The sequence below is a fragment of the Quercus robur genome, chromosome 2 (genome assembly GCF_932294415.1).
Source record: "Quercus robur chromosome 2, dhQueRobu3.1, whole genome shotgun sequence".
NCBI classification, from domain to species: Eukaryota; Viridiplantae; Streptophyta; class Magnoliopsida; order Fagales; family Fagaceae; genus Quercus; species Quercus robur.
The window spans coordinates 91,696,738-91,711,803 of NC_065535.1; the positions used below are offsets into that span (position 1 = coordinate 91,696,738).

At 34.1% G+C, this 15,066-nt stretch overlaps 1 protein-coding gene and 1 pseudogene across 3 annotated transcripts; both read left to right on the forward strand.

The window, feature by feature from the left end:
• Positions 1–2,006: 2,006 nt before the first annotated feature.
• LOC126715812 (flavonol sulfotransferase-like) lies at positions 2,007–12,273 on the forward strand. 3 transcript variants are annotated; one of them, XM_050416612.1, is made up of 2 exons: positions 2,007–2,531; positions 11,701–12,273. In XM_050416612.1, exons 1-2 carry the CDS (start codon positions 2,063–2,065, stop codon positions 11,994–11,996), a joined length of 765 nt encoding a protein of 254 aa, XP_050272569.1. In that variant the 5' UTR covers positions 2,007–2,062; the 3' UTR covers positions 11,997–12,273. The 3 variants fall into 3 exon arrangements, with proteins under 3 accessions (XP_050272569.1, XP_050272568.1, XP_050272567.1); XM_050416611.1 differs by lacking the exon at positions 2,007–2,531 and adding an exon at positions 9,338–9,566 and having other exon boundaries at positions 10,894–12,273; XM_050416610.1 differs by lacking the exon at positions 2,007–2,531 and adding an exon at positions 9,341–9,566 and having other exon boundaries at positions 10,882–12,273.
• Positions 12,274–14,706: 2,433 nt separating this feature from the next.
• Positions 14,707–15,048, forward strand: LOC126707516 (histone H4-like; annotated as a pseudogene).
• Positions 15,049–15,066: the final 18 nt, after the last annotated feature.

Sequence of the window (15,066 nt, forward strand, 5' to 3'; positions counted from 1 at the left end):
CTGCTTCTTGCTGCTCAATACATATATTCTTGCTTGTAAAGCTGAGTCTTTTGCCCAAGTAAAGCCACTCAGACTTGAGTTCCAAATCCCACAAGTCTTGTGCAAAAGCACTAAATCTGTGAGAATTGGGGCCAAGATCCTCGTGGCTGAATCATTCTCATAAAATTCATTTACGTATATGTATATTAATATATATATATATATATATATATCCTAATCTAAGAAACTAACAATTATTTGAAGATATGTGCCTTGTATAGTTGTTCTTGTGTAGGACCTATAGAGGTAAAAGGAAAGGACAAAACTCCATTGCATAACAAGCATGGAGAAAGATTGTATAGTGTAGAGAACCAGAGATTATGGGTTCTTACAGGCCTAATACGCCCCGGGATCCCACGACAGTACGTCCCGGGATCCCACAACAGTACGCCCGGGGAGGAATCGCATTTTTACCTTGAGGAGATTTATGTGACTTGCGCACAACTTGGTTCGTAATCAGCCCCCATTTAGCTGCGGTGAACCAAGCCCAGTCCACCAAAATACAACTATTTGGCCCAGGATCCTTGGGCCTGTGTGCTAAAGAAAACTTTTCAGGTATACATTTCTAGCTAGCTATATTTTCAACCAATGGAATCCTCCTCTTCCAAAATGAGCCATGCTCCCAAAAGTAATGAGAGAGAAGAGTATCGGTCTGATTCAGAAATCGATAACAAACTCAAAGGGATCATGTCAAGCGTCCCAGGAAAAAAGGGTGCTGCCGTGACTGATCTTTACCAATATGAAGGTTTTTGGTGCCCTTTAGCCGGGTTAGAAGGGCATTACGGGTTCAGAAACATTTCAAGCCTCAACCCAACCAGGGCCGGCTCAACAACTTTTGGGATCTTAGGCGAAAATTTTAAATGGGGTCTTTTTTATAATTAAATATTAATCAAATAATATATATATTAAATTTTTTTATTTAAAATCTATTTTTCTTACTTTTTGAGATGCAAGTTTTTGTATTTAAGTTTCTCTAACATTTCTTTTTCAATTGATAATATAGCTAATCCACTTAATCTTTCTTGTGACATAGTAGATCTTAAATAAGATTTTATTAATTTTAATTTTGAAAAACTTTTTTCTATAGATGCAACCGTAACAGGTATTGTTAGTAATATTCTATAAGCAATATATGCTTTTGGAAAAGAATCTAGTCTTTTTAAATAATTAAGTACATTAATTGGAGTATTTTCATCTATTTGCTCAACTTCTTTTAAAACTATTAGTTCTTAACATAAATCTAAGCCATCAATATCATAATAAACATCATGTTTGAGAAAACTTTCAAGATTAAATAAAACACAATTTATAATTAAAATTGATAATTTAACTAAAAATAAAATTTAAAGTATAGAATAACAGAACCTAGTTATTGCAATTTTTTTGAAACCGTGACCACTTTAAAGTTTAAACCTGCACAAATAAAAATTAATTTAATACATGGTTTAATAAATTTGTATCACTATAATACAAATAAGTTGATATGATACACATCAGTTTATTAATTAGTATAATAATTTATAATAATAGATAAAGTGTCAGATAAAAAATTTAAAAAAAAAAAAGTGTGAGAAACCAACAGCTTGTACTCCACTACTCCTAAGTCCTATCATCCTATGCCTATGGCTAAGTTTTAAAGAAAAAACGTGTTCTACTTCTATCAATTATCATGGCAGAAAAGGGTACAAAGAGGGGCTGCTGGGGCAGAAAAGCTATCGGTGACTATATTTATTTTTTCCTTTTTAATTTTTGCATTTTAGGATACAATGGGACCTTTTTAATGCATTTTATTGACCAATATAAGTGCTTAAATTTTTTTTTAATTAAAATATATAGATAAATATATATATATATATATATATATATTTTTTTTTTTACAAGTGGGGCCTTCTTTTATTTGGGGGCCTTAGGCGATTGCATCAATTGCATCACCTATAGAGCCGGCCCTGAACCCAACCAGGTGATTTTGAGCAGTTTTCCAAAAACTGGCACAACTTGGCTTAAGGCTTTGATCTTTGCCATTATGACACATTCCAATGTTAGTGACTCTACTAACCCTTTGCTCACAAGATTATCACATGAGTGTGTACCCTTCATTGAGATTGATTTTCGCTCAAACTCACCAAAATTGAATTTAGATGTTCCACTTGTGGCTACACACATATCCTATACTTCCTTACCAAAATCTATTATAAATTCTGGTTGTAAAATTGTTTACCTATGCAGGGATCCAAAGGATGTACTTGTGTCTGCATGGCACTATATTCGCAAGGTACTAGTTAATGCGGAAGTCTCAGCCATGGAAGATATCTCTTTGGAGGATGCATTTGAGTTCTTTTGTCAAGGATTATCTTTTTGTGGACCATATTGGGATCATTTATTAGGGTACTGGAGAGCAAGCTCTGAATCACCAGAGAGGATATTGTTTTTAAAGTATGAAGATTTGAAGAATGAAACTGGATATTGGATAAAGAAAATTGCCCAATTCATAGGTTACCCTTTCTCTTTCGAGGAAGAAGATAAAGGTGTAGTGCAAAAGATTATAGACCTATGCAATTTTGAGAACATGTCTAGTTTGGAGGTGAGTAAAAATGGAATGATATGGTTGGAGAAAAATGGAGTCAATACAATGGAGATTAAAAACAATACATTTTTTAGCAAAGGTAAGGTTGGAGACTGGAAAAATCGTCTCACACATGAAATGGCAATGCAACTCGATCAAATATTCAAGCAAAAGCTAACTGGTTCGGGTTTGACATTCAACGTCCCACTCCCACTTAGTAGATGAGCAATGCCACTTCCATCACAATCCGGCGACTAAATATATTCTAGCACTGTGGCTGTTTATATTTTGTTTTCATTATTTGAAGGATATGTATGGCACCATTTAAAAAAAAAAAATTTTATTTTTCATTTGTAGGTTGTACGGATAATTTAGTCACTTGCAGGTGACTACATTATTAATATATTTTCTAGTGTAAGAATTGAGACTTGAATTTTATTTTAATAAATTGATAGTTATAGCACGAAGGAAAGATTTGAACCCTAGATGTCATGAACAAATTAAGAGATACCAATCAATCAATTAAGATTTGCGCGCTGTTTGTTTCGGTATTAACGTTTTCTATAAAATTGGTCATTTTCCAAATAACATTTTCTAGAAAACGATTTCATTTTCCAATCTTTGGTAATGATCTTGAAAATTAGCTTGAGAATGTTTTCTGATGTTTAGTATGCAGTTTTTTTTTTTTTTTTTTTTTTTTTTAATTTTTTATTTCTTGTATAATTTAAAACATGTGTATTATGTAAACCAACTCATGTAAACAATATAAATAAAAAACCAAGAATGAATTTGATTTTCGTATTAAAATTTCGACAATAGATACAATCAAAATTAGTTGTTCGATTTTTATGATCTCTACCACTCATTTTGCTCATATATATGGACAGTAATGTGTGTACACACACACACACACACACACACATATTTATATATGAACCATACATACATACGGAGCCAGCTCTATACTAAAAGCAAAGATTAGGGTCACCTAAGGGCCCAAGTAGAAAAAAGGCCCCCAAATTTTAATCAATAGTGTTATTTTTTATTATTATAATGGTTTAATTAAGCCCAAATATTAGTCAATATATAAAATAATATCTTTTTATCAAATGAAAATAAGAAGAGAGAGAGAGAGAGAGAGAGAGAGAGAGAGAAATGCTATGTTTACGACATTTTTCACAATACTTTCACAATAAATCCTAAGTGGTAAGTTGTTACAAGCTATTATCAATGACAAAATTTTAATTTCAATGATGAATTCAAATTAGAATCAGTTACAGCTTAACACCTAGAATTTGTTGTAAAAATATTGTGAATGTAGCACTTTTCAAAAAAAAAAAAAAAAAAGCAATACACAAAAAAATTCGCAATATTTTTCATAAGTTGAGTTGGCAAAATTTTACTAGTTCTTCTCTAAGTCCTTTACTAACATCACTTTTTTACTTACTACTATCAATCTGTCACATCAACATGTGTGAAACGTTTTGTCAAATTTTTTGTGTATAGACTTTGTAAAAAAATTTACATGGTTCATGTTAATTAGTAGTAATTTTGCATCTAAAACAAGATAATAAAGTTTAATTTTAAAAAATCATATTTAAATATATAAAATGCCTCAATTTTAGTTTTCACCTCAAGTACCCAAATACATTATGCCACCCCTGCATACATAGCACATAAAAAGCAATGGGTCTCATCCTTATATAGGTATCTATATAACGTATAATGTATCTGCATAATATATCATCACTGCGCACACAGTATCTGTATAATGTATCTGCCAACAAATGCAATTCCCCTAAACAATTATCATTCATTATATAACAATATTATTAATTTATCATAAAGATTGTCTCATGTAAAAGCAATTTAGAGCAATATAAGAACTATGTTTAAAATTTTAGTCTTTTACTTCATTGATAACAGTGGAGGTGATTTTGTTTAGATTTTATAAACAAGTGTAAATTTGTAAACTATGTGAACTTTGGTGTTGTGTACTTTACATGGTGAAAAGTTCCTTTTAGATCAATTGAAATTTTCTTCTCTTATTTATTTATTATTTTTCTTTCATATTGCATGGTGTTTGAACTGATAGATTAGACTAGGTTGATTAGAGGGAGAAAACTAGCATGATTCAACTTCTGGTTGCACATAGAATGTTACTGCATTGTTTACTTATGAAAGGTGCTTAAACCATATAGCTCACAATCTTCGTTCTGATATTTGAATGTCCAATTTTAAGATTCTGCCCATGCCAAAAAACTTTTCATTGCTTCTTTTTTTTCTTAGACAAAAGACAGAAATTTATTGATTAAAGAAAAGTTATTAAGCTGAGTTCCTATTTTCTTATAAGATAGGTAGTCACCAGGAGCAAGGAACTTCCAAGTCTTAAGACTTGCCATTTACCAGGATAGAGTATTTGGAGTATCAATTCCTTTATTTGGTGTCATAAAAGAGGAAATTTCTAATTTACATGTGGGATTTGTAGCTGGAATTTGGAGATCTCAAAAATCAACTCTAAATCCCAGCTAAATAGGTGCAATTTTACAATTTCAGGCAATGTTATGTGGGATTTTCTTTTTGCCGGGTGTGCCAATGAATCAGAAACCTACACACGCTATTTCTCTATTTCATGCTCATTTCTTTTATTTCCAGTTGTTCCTAGGACTCATTCACTCTTCAAGTTCAAGGTAAGATATCACTCTCTTTTCAAATGTCCATACTCATCTCTTTCCCTCTCCCTTTTTCTACCTCTTTGTATGGCTCTATTCAAATGTCCATACTCATCTCTGATACCGTATCTCTTTGTATGGCTCTATGATCCATCAACTCCAATTTTTTAAGCTTTTGAATTCGTTTGGGTAGTGTGTTTTCCTCCATTTTTTGTTTGTGGGTATTTGAGTATGGGTCCGGTCAATTTATGTCCCTATGCCAAAATAGGTAACTATACATAACTTTCCAACTATATAGTTAGTAGTCAATGTTTGTAAACTATATTTTTTACTAGCATCTCAAGTGTTTTAGACTCAATTTTGGCTATAAATCGAGTCTTTAAGACTCGATTTCCATCGTCTGATGTGGCATTTTTTTCATGTGGCAAATGCTTGAAAATCGAGTCTTTAAGACTCGATTTATAAGAAAACCCTATTACATGTAAAAATCCTGCATCTTCTTCTCATCTTGTCATCAGAACAAAAAGAGAGAGGAAAAAAAAACAGAAACAGAATTCAGAAACAGAACACCGGCGCCGCCCTCAGCTAAACCGCGCAGCCCAGGCCAGCGCAACCCAAGCCGCGCGAGCCTAGGAGGCCGCGCGAAGCCTAAGCCACGCGAGCCCAGGAGGCCGCACGAAGCCCAGGCTGCGCGAGCTCTTCTCATCAGAACAAAAAGAGAGGAGAAAAAAAAAAAAAAACCCTGAAACAGAACACCGGCGCCGCCCTCAGGTACACCGCGCAACCCAGGCCGCGCGAGCCCAGGCTACACTGGTGAGGTGAGCATCTGATTCCGGTGAGGTGAGCTTTAGATTCTTTCTCCCTCTCTCTAATCTGGCCGCCCGCGAGCCCACACAGGCCGCGTCGGTGAGGTGAGCATCTGATTCCGGTGAGGTGAGCTTTAGATTCTTTTTCCCTCTCTCTGATCTGATTGAATTTTTTTTTGGGTATTTCGGCTTGAACATGGGCGACTTGAAACTTAAATTTTTTTAAAACTTTTTTGGTTTATAAATCGAGTCTTAAAGACTCGATTTCCAAGTACTCAACACGTGGAAAAATATGCCACATCAGAGATGAGTAAACCATGAAAATCGAGTCATTAAAACTCGATTTATAGGCCAAAATCGAGCCTCTTATGCTCGAGATGCTAGTAAAAAATATAGTTTGCAAACATTGACTACTAACTATATAGTTGGAAAGTTATGTCTAGTTACCCATTTTTGCTGGCATACACTAATCATCCATTTTAGGAAACTTTTGGTGAGAAATTGAAAAAACCGTTAAAAAAGTTACTAACTTTTTCATTTTCTCATAAAATTTTTCCTAAAATAGTTTTAAAATGTATGTCATGAGGGCATATGTTAGTAAAACCCTTTGATTGTGGAAAAATTCAGTGACCCATTTACGAGTTCATCAGTTATTGTGTGGAGATTTTTTCATGGCATTAAGCACTGATTTGTTAAACTTCTGGGACGGATTTGACCAAAACAGAGTTGCATATATTATTACCAAAGTATAACTGCATGTATGATTGCTGGGTTAATTATGATTTTATGTCAGTTTTACTTTGGATTTTTTATTTACTGGGTTATTTTCTGGAGATTCTAGCCTTTTGCCCTTAATTTTTAAAAAATTTAGCAATATGCCCCTATTTTGAAACTATATAGGGATATGCCCCTGTTTCGATACTCGATTACCTTAAAATCGAGTTTCAATGAAATACTCGATTCGTAAAAAATCGAGTTATATCGAATAAAAGTAAAAAAAATAAAAAATAAAAAAATAAAAAAAAATAAAAAAAAAGAGCATGGAACTCGATTTTAAGGAAGTCGAGTTCCAAAACGCCGCTATAGGGCTTAAAAACGTCACTATAGGGCTTAAAAACGCCACTATAGGGCCCCTTGAAGCTGGTATGGGACTTATAAAAAATTTTTGCAGGAAAACGCTGCTATAGGGCTCTAAAACGTCACTATATGGCACCCAGAACAGGGCGATTACACTTAATAAAAAATTTTTGCAAGAAAACGCCGCTATAGGGTCTTAAAACGTCACTATAGGTCTTAAAAACGCCACTATAGGGCATCATGAATATGGGCCAATTACACATATAAAAAATTTGCAGGAAAACGCCGCTATAGGGCCTTAAAACGTCACTATAGGGCTTAGAAACGCCACTATATAGCTCCCTCAATATGGGGCAATCGCACTTATAAAATTTTTTTTTGTATGGAACTCGATTTCCTGAAACTCGAGTTCCATGGAATTTTTTTTTTAATATTTTTTTTTAAGTTTGATCGTGCATAACTTGATTTTCTACAAATCGAGTATTTAATTGAACTCGATTTTAGGATAATCGAGTATCAAAACAGGGGCACGCTCCTATATAGTTTGCAAACAGGGGCATATTGCCAATTTTTTTTTTTTAAATTAAGGGTAAAATGCCAGAATCTCCGTTATTTTCTATGTTTGCCTTTTAATCAGTTTGCTCATCTCCTTTGTCATCCCTATGCTCATCGATCTATTTGTTCGTGAGTGCCCCTTAATTTGTTTGTCCTTAGTAAGTTTGGGTGCTGTAACCTTAGATCTCTTTATGGTGCCGTGGCTTGGTTTGTTGGTTTTGCTTTAGAGAGAAATCTATTTTAAGGTGCTGTACAGAAATTTTAGTGTTTTCTTTGCATCTATGATTGAGAGCTATTTGAGTGTCTTGGGGTTCTGGACTTAGGCCAAAGGCCTAACTGTGTAAATTCTTAGTGATGCTTGTTTATTTTTCTTTCAGCTTTCTTAGTTCCATTTGTCTGGAGATCTTTCTCAAGGGCATTATATTTTCACAATCAATCTGGATAGGTAAGGTTCCGTTTTAATAACATCAATCATGTGTCAAAACATACATCAATCCCAAAATGAGGCTTCCACTTTTTGCTGTGAGTGAGCTGCAAAAGGTTGGCTGTTTGGACAGATCACAGATGAGAAGAGATGCAACCAGCAAGACCAATAAATTTGGAGTTCTCACTTCTCTCATTAGACAACTCAGATCTGTTTCGGCCATGGTGTATAATCAACGCAAGACAAAGGGGGTCACCGATCTGCTCAGATCTGAACTTTTGGCTCCAGGAAACACATTACTTGTGGACAAGCTTGATTCTAAAGAAACAGTAGAATGACCCTTCGTTATGTACAATAATGACAGGAAACTTTAGTGACCTTATCCAATAATAGTATTGAAAATGACGTCTAAACTTGCTCTTAATCTTGTCCAATAATTTTGAAAAGAATGGCTTAAAATGCAGACAACGATATGAAATTTAGTAAGCTTAAGTGCACTGGTAATTAAATAGAAGGGTTAGTACATTTACTATGTTGAGTCAACAAAGGTTCTTTACAATAATCTGATTGTCCAGAATCTAAATTAAGTTGAAAATTTTTAATCAAAGTATATGAAATCAATGATATAAATGTGTTTAAGCATGCTGTTTATTAAATGAATGGCAGTGTCCTAGATGTTGCTTTTAAGCATGCTGTTTCTCTAGGTATTGGACTTGGTGAGTATTTGGATCCGCGTTTGCGTTTCCATGATCACAATTTCAGCTTTTTTTTTCTTTTTTCTTTTTTTCCAGCATGTGAATAGTAATATCACATGAATTCATTATGCAAGATTATTAATGGGTTCCACAACACTTTTCACACATTTAAAAATTATTTAGTTACAGTTTTCCGTTTCAGTAAAAATATGTTAACGGACGCCTAAGAGAGGGAGCTCTTGGTGGCCAAGTAAAATCGTGAAGAAGAAATAATGGAGTTGTCATTGTCTTGGCGGATGACCTAACTGGGTGGACCTGGATCTTAAATTTTGGGGACGCCTAAGAGAGGGAGCTCTTGGTGGCCAAGTAAAATCGTGAAGAAGAAATAATGGAGTTATCATTGTCTTGGCGGACGACCTAACTGGGTGGACTTGGATCTTAAATTTTGGGGCCGGGAAATTAAGAACTTGATTTGGACTCTACTTTGCAATTTAACTATTTATAATGCTGTTCTTTTTATTCAGTTTTCACTTAACTCTCATCTCTCTCTCTCACCGTCACCGGCCCACTCGAAGCTCAACGTCACCGGCCTACGCCCTTGATCCACTCCGTCGAACCAAGCCGTTGACCCACTCCGCCGACCCACGCCGCAGACCCATCTCACTCACTCTCGAAGTCTCTGCTCTGACCTTGTCGTCACAGACCCACGACAAGAGCTCCTCCTCCTTGCAGTCGGTAAGTCTCTCAAACTCTCACTGTCTCTACCTCACCTCTCGCTTGCCTCGATTTTGAATCGGAATCATTGTGGGTATGTGATATATTGTTGTAGAACGTGATATATTGCTGAGAATGGGTCTGTGACTTCTTCTTTTTTGTTGGCTGGTTGGGTCTGAGGTATATTGTTGCAGTGTTATATAATTTATATATTTATAGTTCATGAAATTTGTTATTGAATGATATACAATAATATTTGTAGTGATCGTGGTTGTGATTTGTATTTTGTTGGCTGCTTGGCTACTGTTTTTTTTTTTTTTTTTTTTTTTTGATTGGTGGTGGTTGTGGTTGTGGTTGTGGTTGTGGCTGATGGTGGAGGTGGTTGTGGTTGGTTGATAAAGTTTGTGGTGGAAGATTTTATTATTATTCTAATCAGATATTTGTATTATTTTAATCAAATAGTTAAAAATATAGATTCATTGATGTTGGATGCAAAGAGGTAAAATAGATGAAGTGATTTTTGTAGATGTTAAATAACTAAAATTTAGCTCTATTATTGTGGATACTCTTAATATTGGTGGTGTTAAAAGTTATATTGGTATTTTTAGCACCACTTTTAGTACCACTAATATTTGAAAAGCATGCTGCAATTTTTTTTAGCTTCTTACTACAGTGCACATCTATCTATAGATGTGCGTTGTAGCAAAAAGCTAAAGCAAAAAATTTTATTTTATTATACTTCCATATATTTTCTCCCTTTTACACGTTCACCATTTTTTTTTTTTTTTTGCCTTTTTCTCTCTTTCACGCTATTTTAATGACTCTCAGCTCTCTTCAGTTTTAGATTTGTATGTTGGGTTGTTTTATGGGTTTTGCAAATTGGAATTTTGTCAATTTTTTGATTTTTTTTTTTTTTTGCAAATTTGCATGTTAGTGTGTTCAAATCTGAAGAAAAATAGCAGGTCAAACCCACTACAATAGTGGTTGTGATGGTTGTTTATTATAGTTGATATATTATTTTATTGTGTTATTTACATTATTTTATTGTGTTGAAAACTAAAATTAAACTACTGATGCTGGGTGTTTTGTAAAGTGAAAAGGTAAAATAAATAACTTCAATAATGGTTGTGATGGTTGTTTATTGTAGTAGATATATTATTTTATTGTGTTGTTTATATTATTTTATTATGTTGAAAGCTAAAATAAAACTACTGATGCTAGGTGTTCTGTAAAGTGAGAAGGTAAAATCAATAAAGTAACTTTTTGTGATGCAAAATAGCTAAATTTATGACTCCACCAATGTGGATGCTCTTATAATGGTGTTTTTTTCATTCAGTTTTCACTTCAGGTATACATTTCCAATATATTTCGAGCTAGCTATATTTTCAACCAATGGAATCCTCCTCTTCCAAAATGAGCCATGCTCCAGAAAGTAATGAGAGAGAAGAGTATCAATTTGATTCAGAAATCGATAACAAACTCAAAGAGATCATGTCAAGCGTCCCAAGAAAAAAGGGTGTTGCCTTGACTGATCTTTACCAATATGAAGGTTTTTGGTACTCTTTAGCCTGGTTAGAAGGGATGTTACGGGCTGAAAAACATTTCAAGCCTCAACCCAACCAAGTGATCTTGAGCAGTTTTCCAAAATCTGGCACAACTTGGCTTAAGGCTTTGATCTTTGCCATTATGACACAATCCCAAGTTAGTGAGCCTACTAACCCTTTACTCACAAGATTATCACATGAGTGTGTACCCTTCATTGAGACTGATTTTCGCTCAAACTCACCAAAATTGAATCTAGATGTTCCACTTATGGCTACACACATGTCCTATACTTCCTTACCAAAATCTATTATAGATTCTGGTTGTAAAATTATTTACATAGGCAGGGATCCAAAGGATGTACTTGTGTCTACATGGCACTTTATTCACAAGGTACTAGTTAATAAGGAATTCCCAACCATGAGAGATATTCCTTTGGAGGATGCATTTGAGTTCTTTTGTCAAGGATTATCTTTTTGTGGACCATATTGGGATCATTTATTAGGGTACTGGAGAGCAAGCTCTGAATCACCAGAGATGATATTGTTTTTAAAGTATGAAGATTTGAAGAATGAAACTGGATATTGGATAAAGAAAATTGCCCAATTCATAGGTTACCCTTTCTCTTTAGAGGAAGAAGATAAAGGTGTGGTGCAAAAGATTATAGACCTATGCAATTTTGAGAACATGTCTAGTTTGGAGGTGAGTAAAAATGGAATGATATGGTTGGAGAAAAATGGAGTCAATACGATGGAGATTAAAAACAATACATTTTTTAGGAAAGGTAAGGTTGGAGACTGGAAGAATCATCTCACACATGAAATGGCAATGCAACTCGATCAAATATTCGAGCAAAAGCTAACTGGTTCGGGTTTGACATTCAACGTCCCACCCCCATCTAGTAGATGAGCAACGCCACTTCCATCACAATCCGACGACTAAATATATTCTAGCACTGTGGCTGTTTCTATTTTGTTTTCATTATTTGAAGGATATGTATGGCACCATTTTTAAAAAAAAAATTATTTTTCATTTGTAGGTTGTATGGATAATTTAGTCACTTGCAGGTGACTACATTATTAATATATTTTCTAGTGTCTTGTAAGAGTTGAAACTTGATTTTATTTTATTTTATTTTAATTTAATAAATTGATAGTTACAACACGAAGGAAGGATTTGAACCTTAGATATGATGACCACACTAAGAGATATCAACTAATTAAGCTACAAGCCAAAGGCCTTGTAGCTGAATTGACATCTCCCTATGCACAAAGTGCTTGGGGGTCTACGGGGAAAAGGGTTCAAGTTGCAAGGTTAGCAACATATTGTAATTATCTCTCAAAAAAAAAAAAACTAATTAAGCTACAAGGCTCTTATTCTCTTAACTTGACACTTAAAATATTAATGTCAAAATTATTATGAAACACTGAAACCTCAATGTCTTTCGTTTGACAACTATACTATGTATAATAATTAAATGTTGCATTTAACTTTACAAAACTTCTATTGCACCACATCACTTATTTTTCCACAAATTCTCATCTTTTTTATAATATTAAATTTGTATAATATATAATAATAAAGATTGTAACTAATTTTGGTTTCTTGACCTTTCTTCTCTATTATTATTCAAAATTCCAATCCTTCTTGCTCATTACTTCTTCTTCCCCATAATTTTTCGGGTGCGGCTCCTCTCCTGTTTCAAAGTCTCCAGTTCTCTCCTTTTTTTTTTTTTTTTTTTTTTTTTTTTTTTTTTTTTTTCATTTTAAAGACACGTGGAAACTAAATAATCTAAGGGTCATAACATAGACACATCAAATACAATTTTCATCTAATTTTTTTTTCCTCTGTCTTCTTCGCCCCTCTCTCCTCTTTCTCTGTCTCTCTTACATGAGACACCAAACTATTGTACAAACGAAGGCACAAGAAGAAGACGAAGGAGAGGAAGAAGAACTGAGATCAATCTGGTGGATTTTTGAGTGAAACGAATCAGCCAGGATTTAGGCAAAGACGAAGAAGAAGGCAGAGAAGGAGAGGATGAAGAACTGAGATCAATTGGCCTCTCTTCTGTGTGGTTTTGATCTTCTCCACCATGATTGGGACTCTTGCTAGCTAGCTAAAGTTTTGATTTAAGCTTTTTTTTTTTCCCTTCTTTTTGAAGGAAAAACAAAATCTAATTCTAGGGTTAGTGGGGGAGTTAAAGCAAAATTTGCAACAATTCCAATGTGCAGAAATTCCAAAGATTCTGTCCACACTTGCTAGAGCCAAGGAATTTACCTTGTAACCTCCTCCTTCTTCTTCTTCATTTGCATAATAACTTGGTGACCAGTGAGAGAGATAGAGGAAGAGAGAGGGGCAAAAAAGAGAGAAAGAAAGAAAAATAATGCTATGAAATTGTTTAGACCCTTAGATTGTTTAGTTTCCACGTGTCTTTAATCTAAAAAAAAAAAGGAAAGAATTGGAGACTTTGAAACAGGAGAGGAGCGGCTCCCTAATTTTTCACCTTAGTGCTAATCTTCATCTAACTCATTATCTCCTCTTTTTTACCATTCTTCTCCTTGTCTTCTATTCTCTAAATTTCATATCACTTACTCTACCCTTATCTCCCATTCATTTCATATTCTTGCTACAACAAAAAAGTTGATTACTTTTTTTTCTCCCTTTCTTTATTCGATTTTCTTCTTTTTTATTACATATTTTAGTTATAATAAATTTTTTTATACATATTGCATTATAATTTCCAAAAAAAAGCTTGTTTCTTAATTTCTCATAGTACTTTTACTGTCACCATTTTCCTTTATATTGTTTTTTATCAAATTTGTATTACTTCTTAGATCATTTATCTCTTTTTGTATATATGAGAGAAAAAAAGTATTAAAAAATATATTTGCATGTAAATAATAGATATGTATATTTACATGGTCATAGTAATTCATATAGCATTTTACACAAGTTTATATGGGTTGATGTTAGTGATTTTTGGAGTTGGATATACAAAATTTATCCATTATAATTTTTTCACTACACTATTATAATAAATTTTAAGTGTCATTGTTACTTATTATTATGGATGTGAAAAAATTAAGTGTCATATTTACTAGCTACAATGAATGAGAAAAAAATCATTCAAATTGCCAATTCTAGTTTAGAAAAAATATTGGGAAAATGATACGGACGCATCGCTCCCCTTTTCTATTCAAAACTGATTATTTTTACTTATTTTGGTGGTGTTCAAAATGCAAAATTGCAGCAAAACCAAACGTGGTATTTTTGCTCAATTTTCAATTTTATGTGTTCCTTCGGTTCTCAAAAAGTGTGTTTTCTCACAGAGAAAAAATTCCCACTAAAAGCAAAAGTGCCTACACTCCCCAAAACTTAAAAAAAAAAACAAACTCCTTAATCTGCACCTTCAAATTTCCACCCATAAAATCCAATCACTGAAAATCCAACGGCTATAAACCCTATACTTATAATTCACATGGATCGCTCCCTCATTGAACGGCCACACCACCACCTCCCTCCTTTATATAAACCCACCAACCTTCTTTCCCATTTCCCCATCAAAAACAAAAACAACAAAACGGTCTTTCAAAAACAAAGAACCAGAGAGAGAAAGAAAATGTCAGGAAGAGGAAAAGGAGACAAGGGTTTGGGAAAGGGTGGTGTGAAATGGCACCGTAAGGTTTTGAGGGATAACATCCAGGGAATTACGAAGCCTGCCATACAGCATTTGGCCAGGCGTGGCGGAGTCAAGCGTATCAGCAGGCTCATCTAGGAGGAGACACGTGGCGTCTTCAAGATCTTCTTGGAGACACGTGGCGTCCTTAAGATCTTCTTGGAGAACATGATTCGCAATTTTGTGACCTACACTGAGCACGCCCGTCGTAAGACTGTTACTGCTATGGATGTTGTTTATGCTTTGAAGAGGCAGGGTAGGATTCTCTATGGTTTTGGGGGTTAGGGTTAGGGTTTGGTTTAT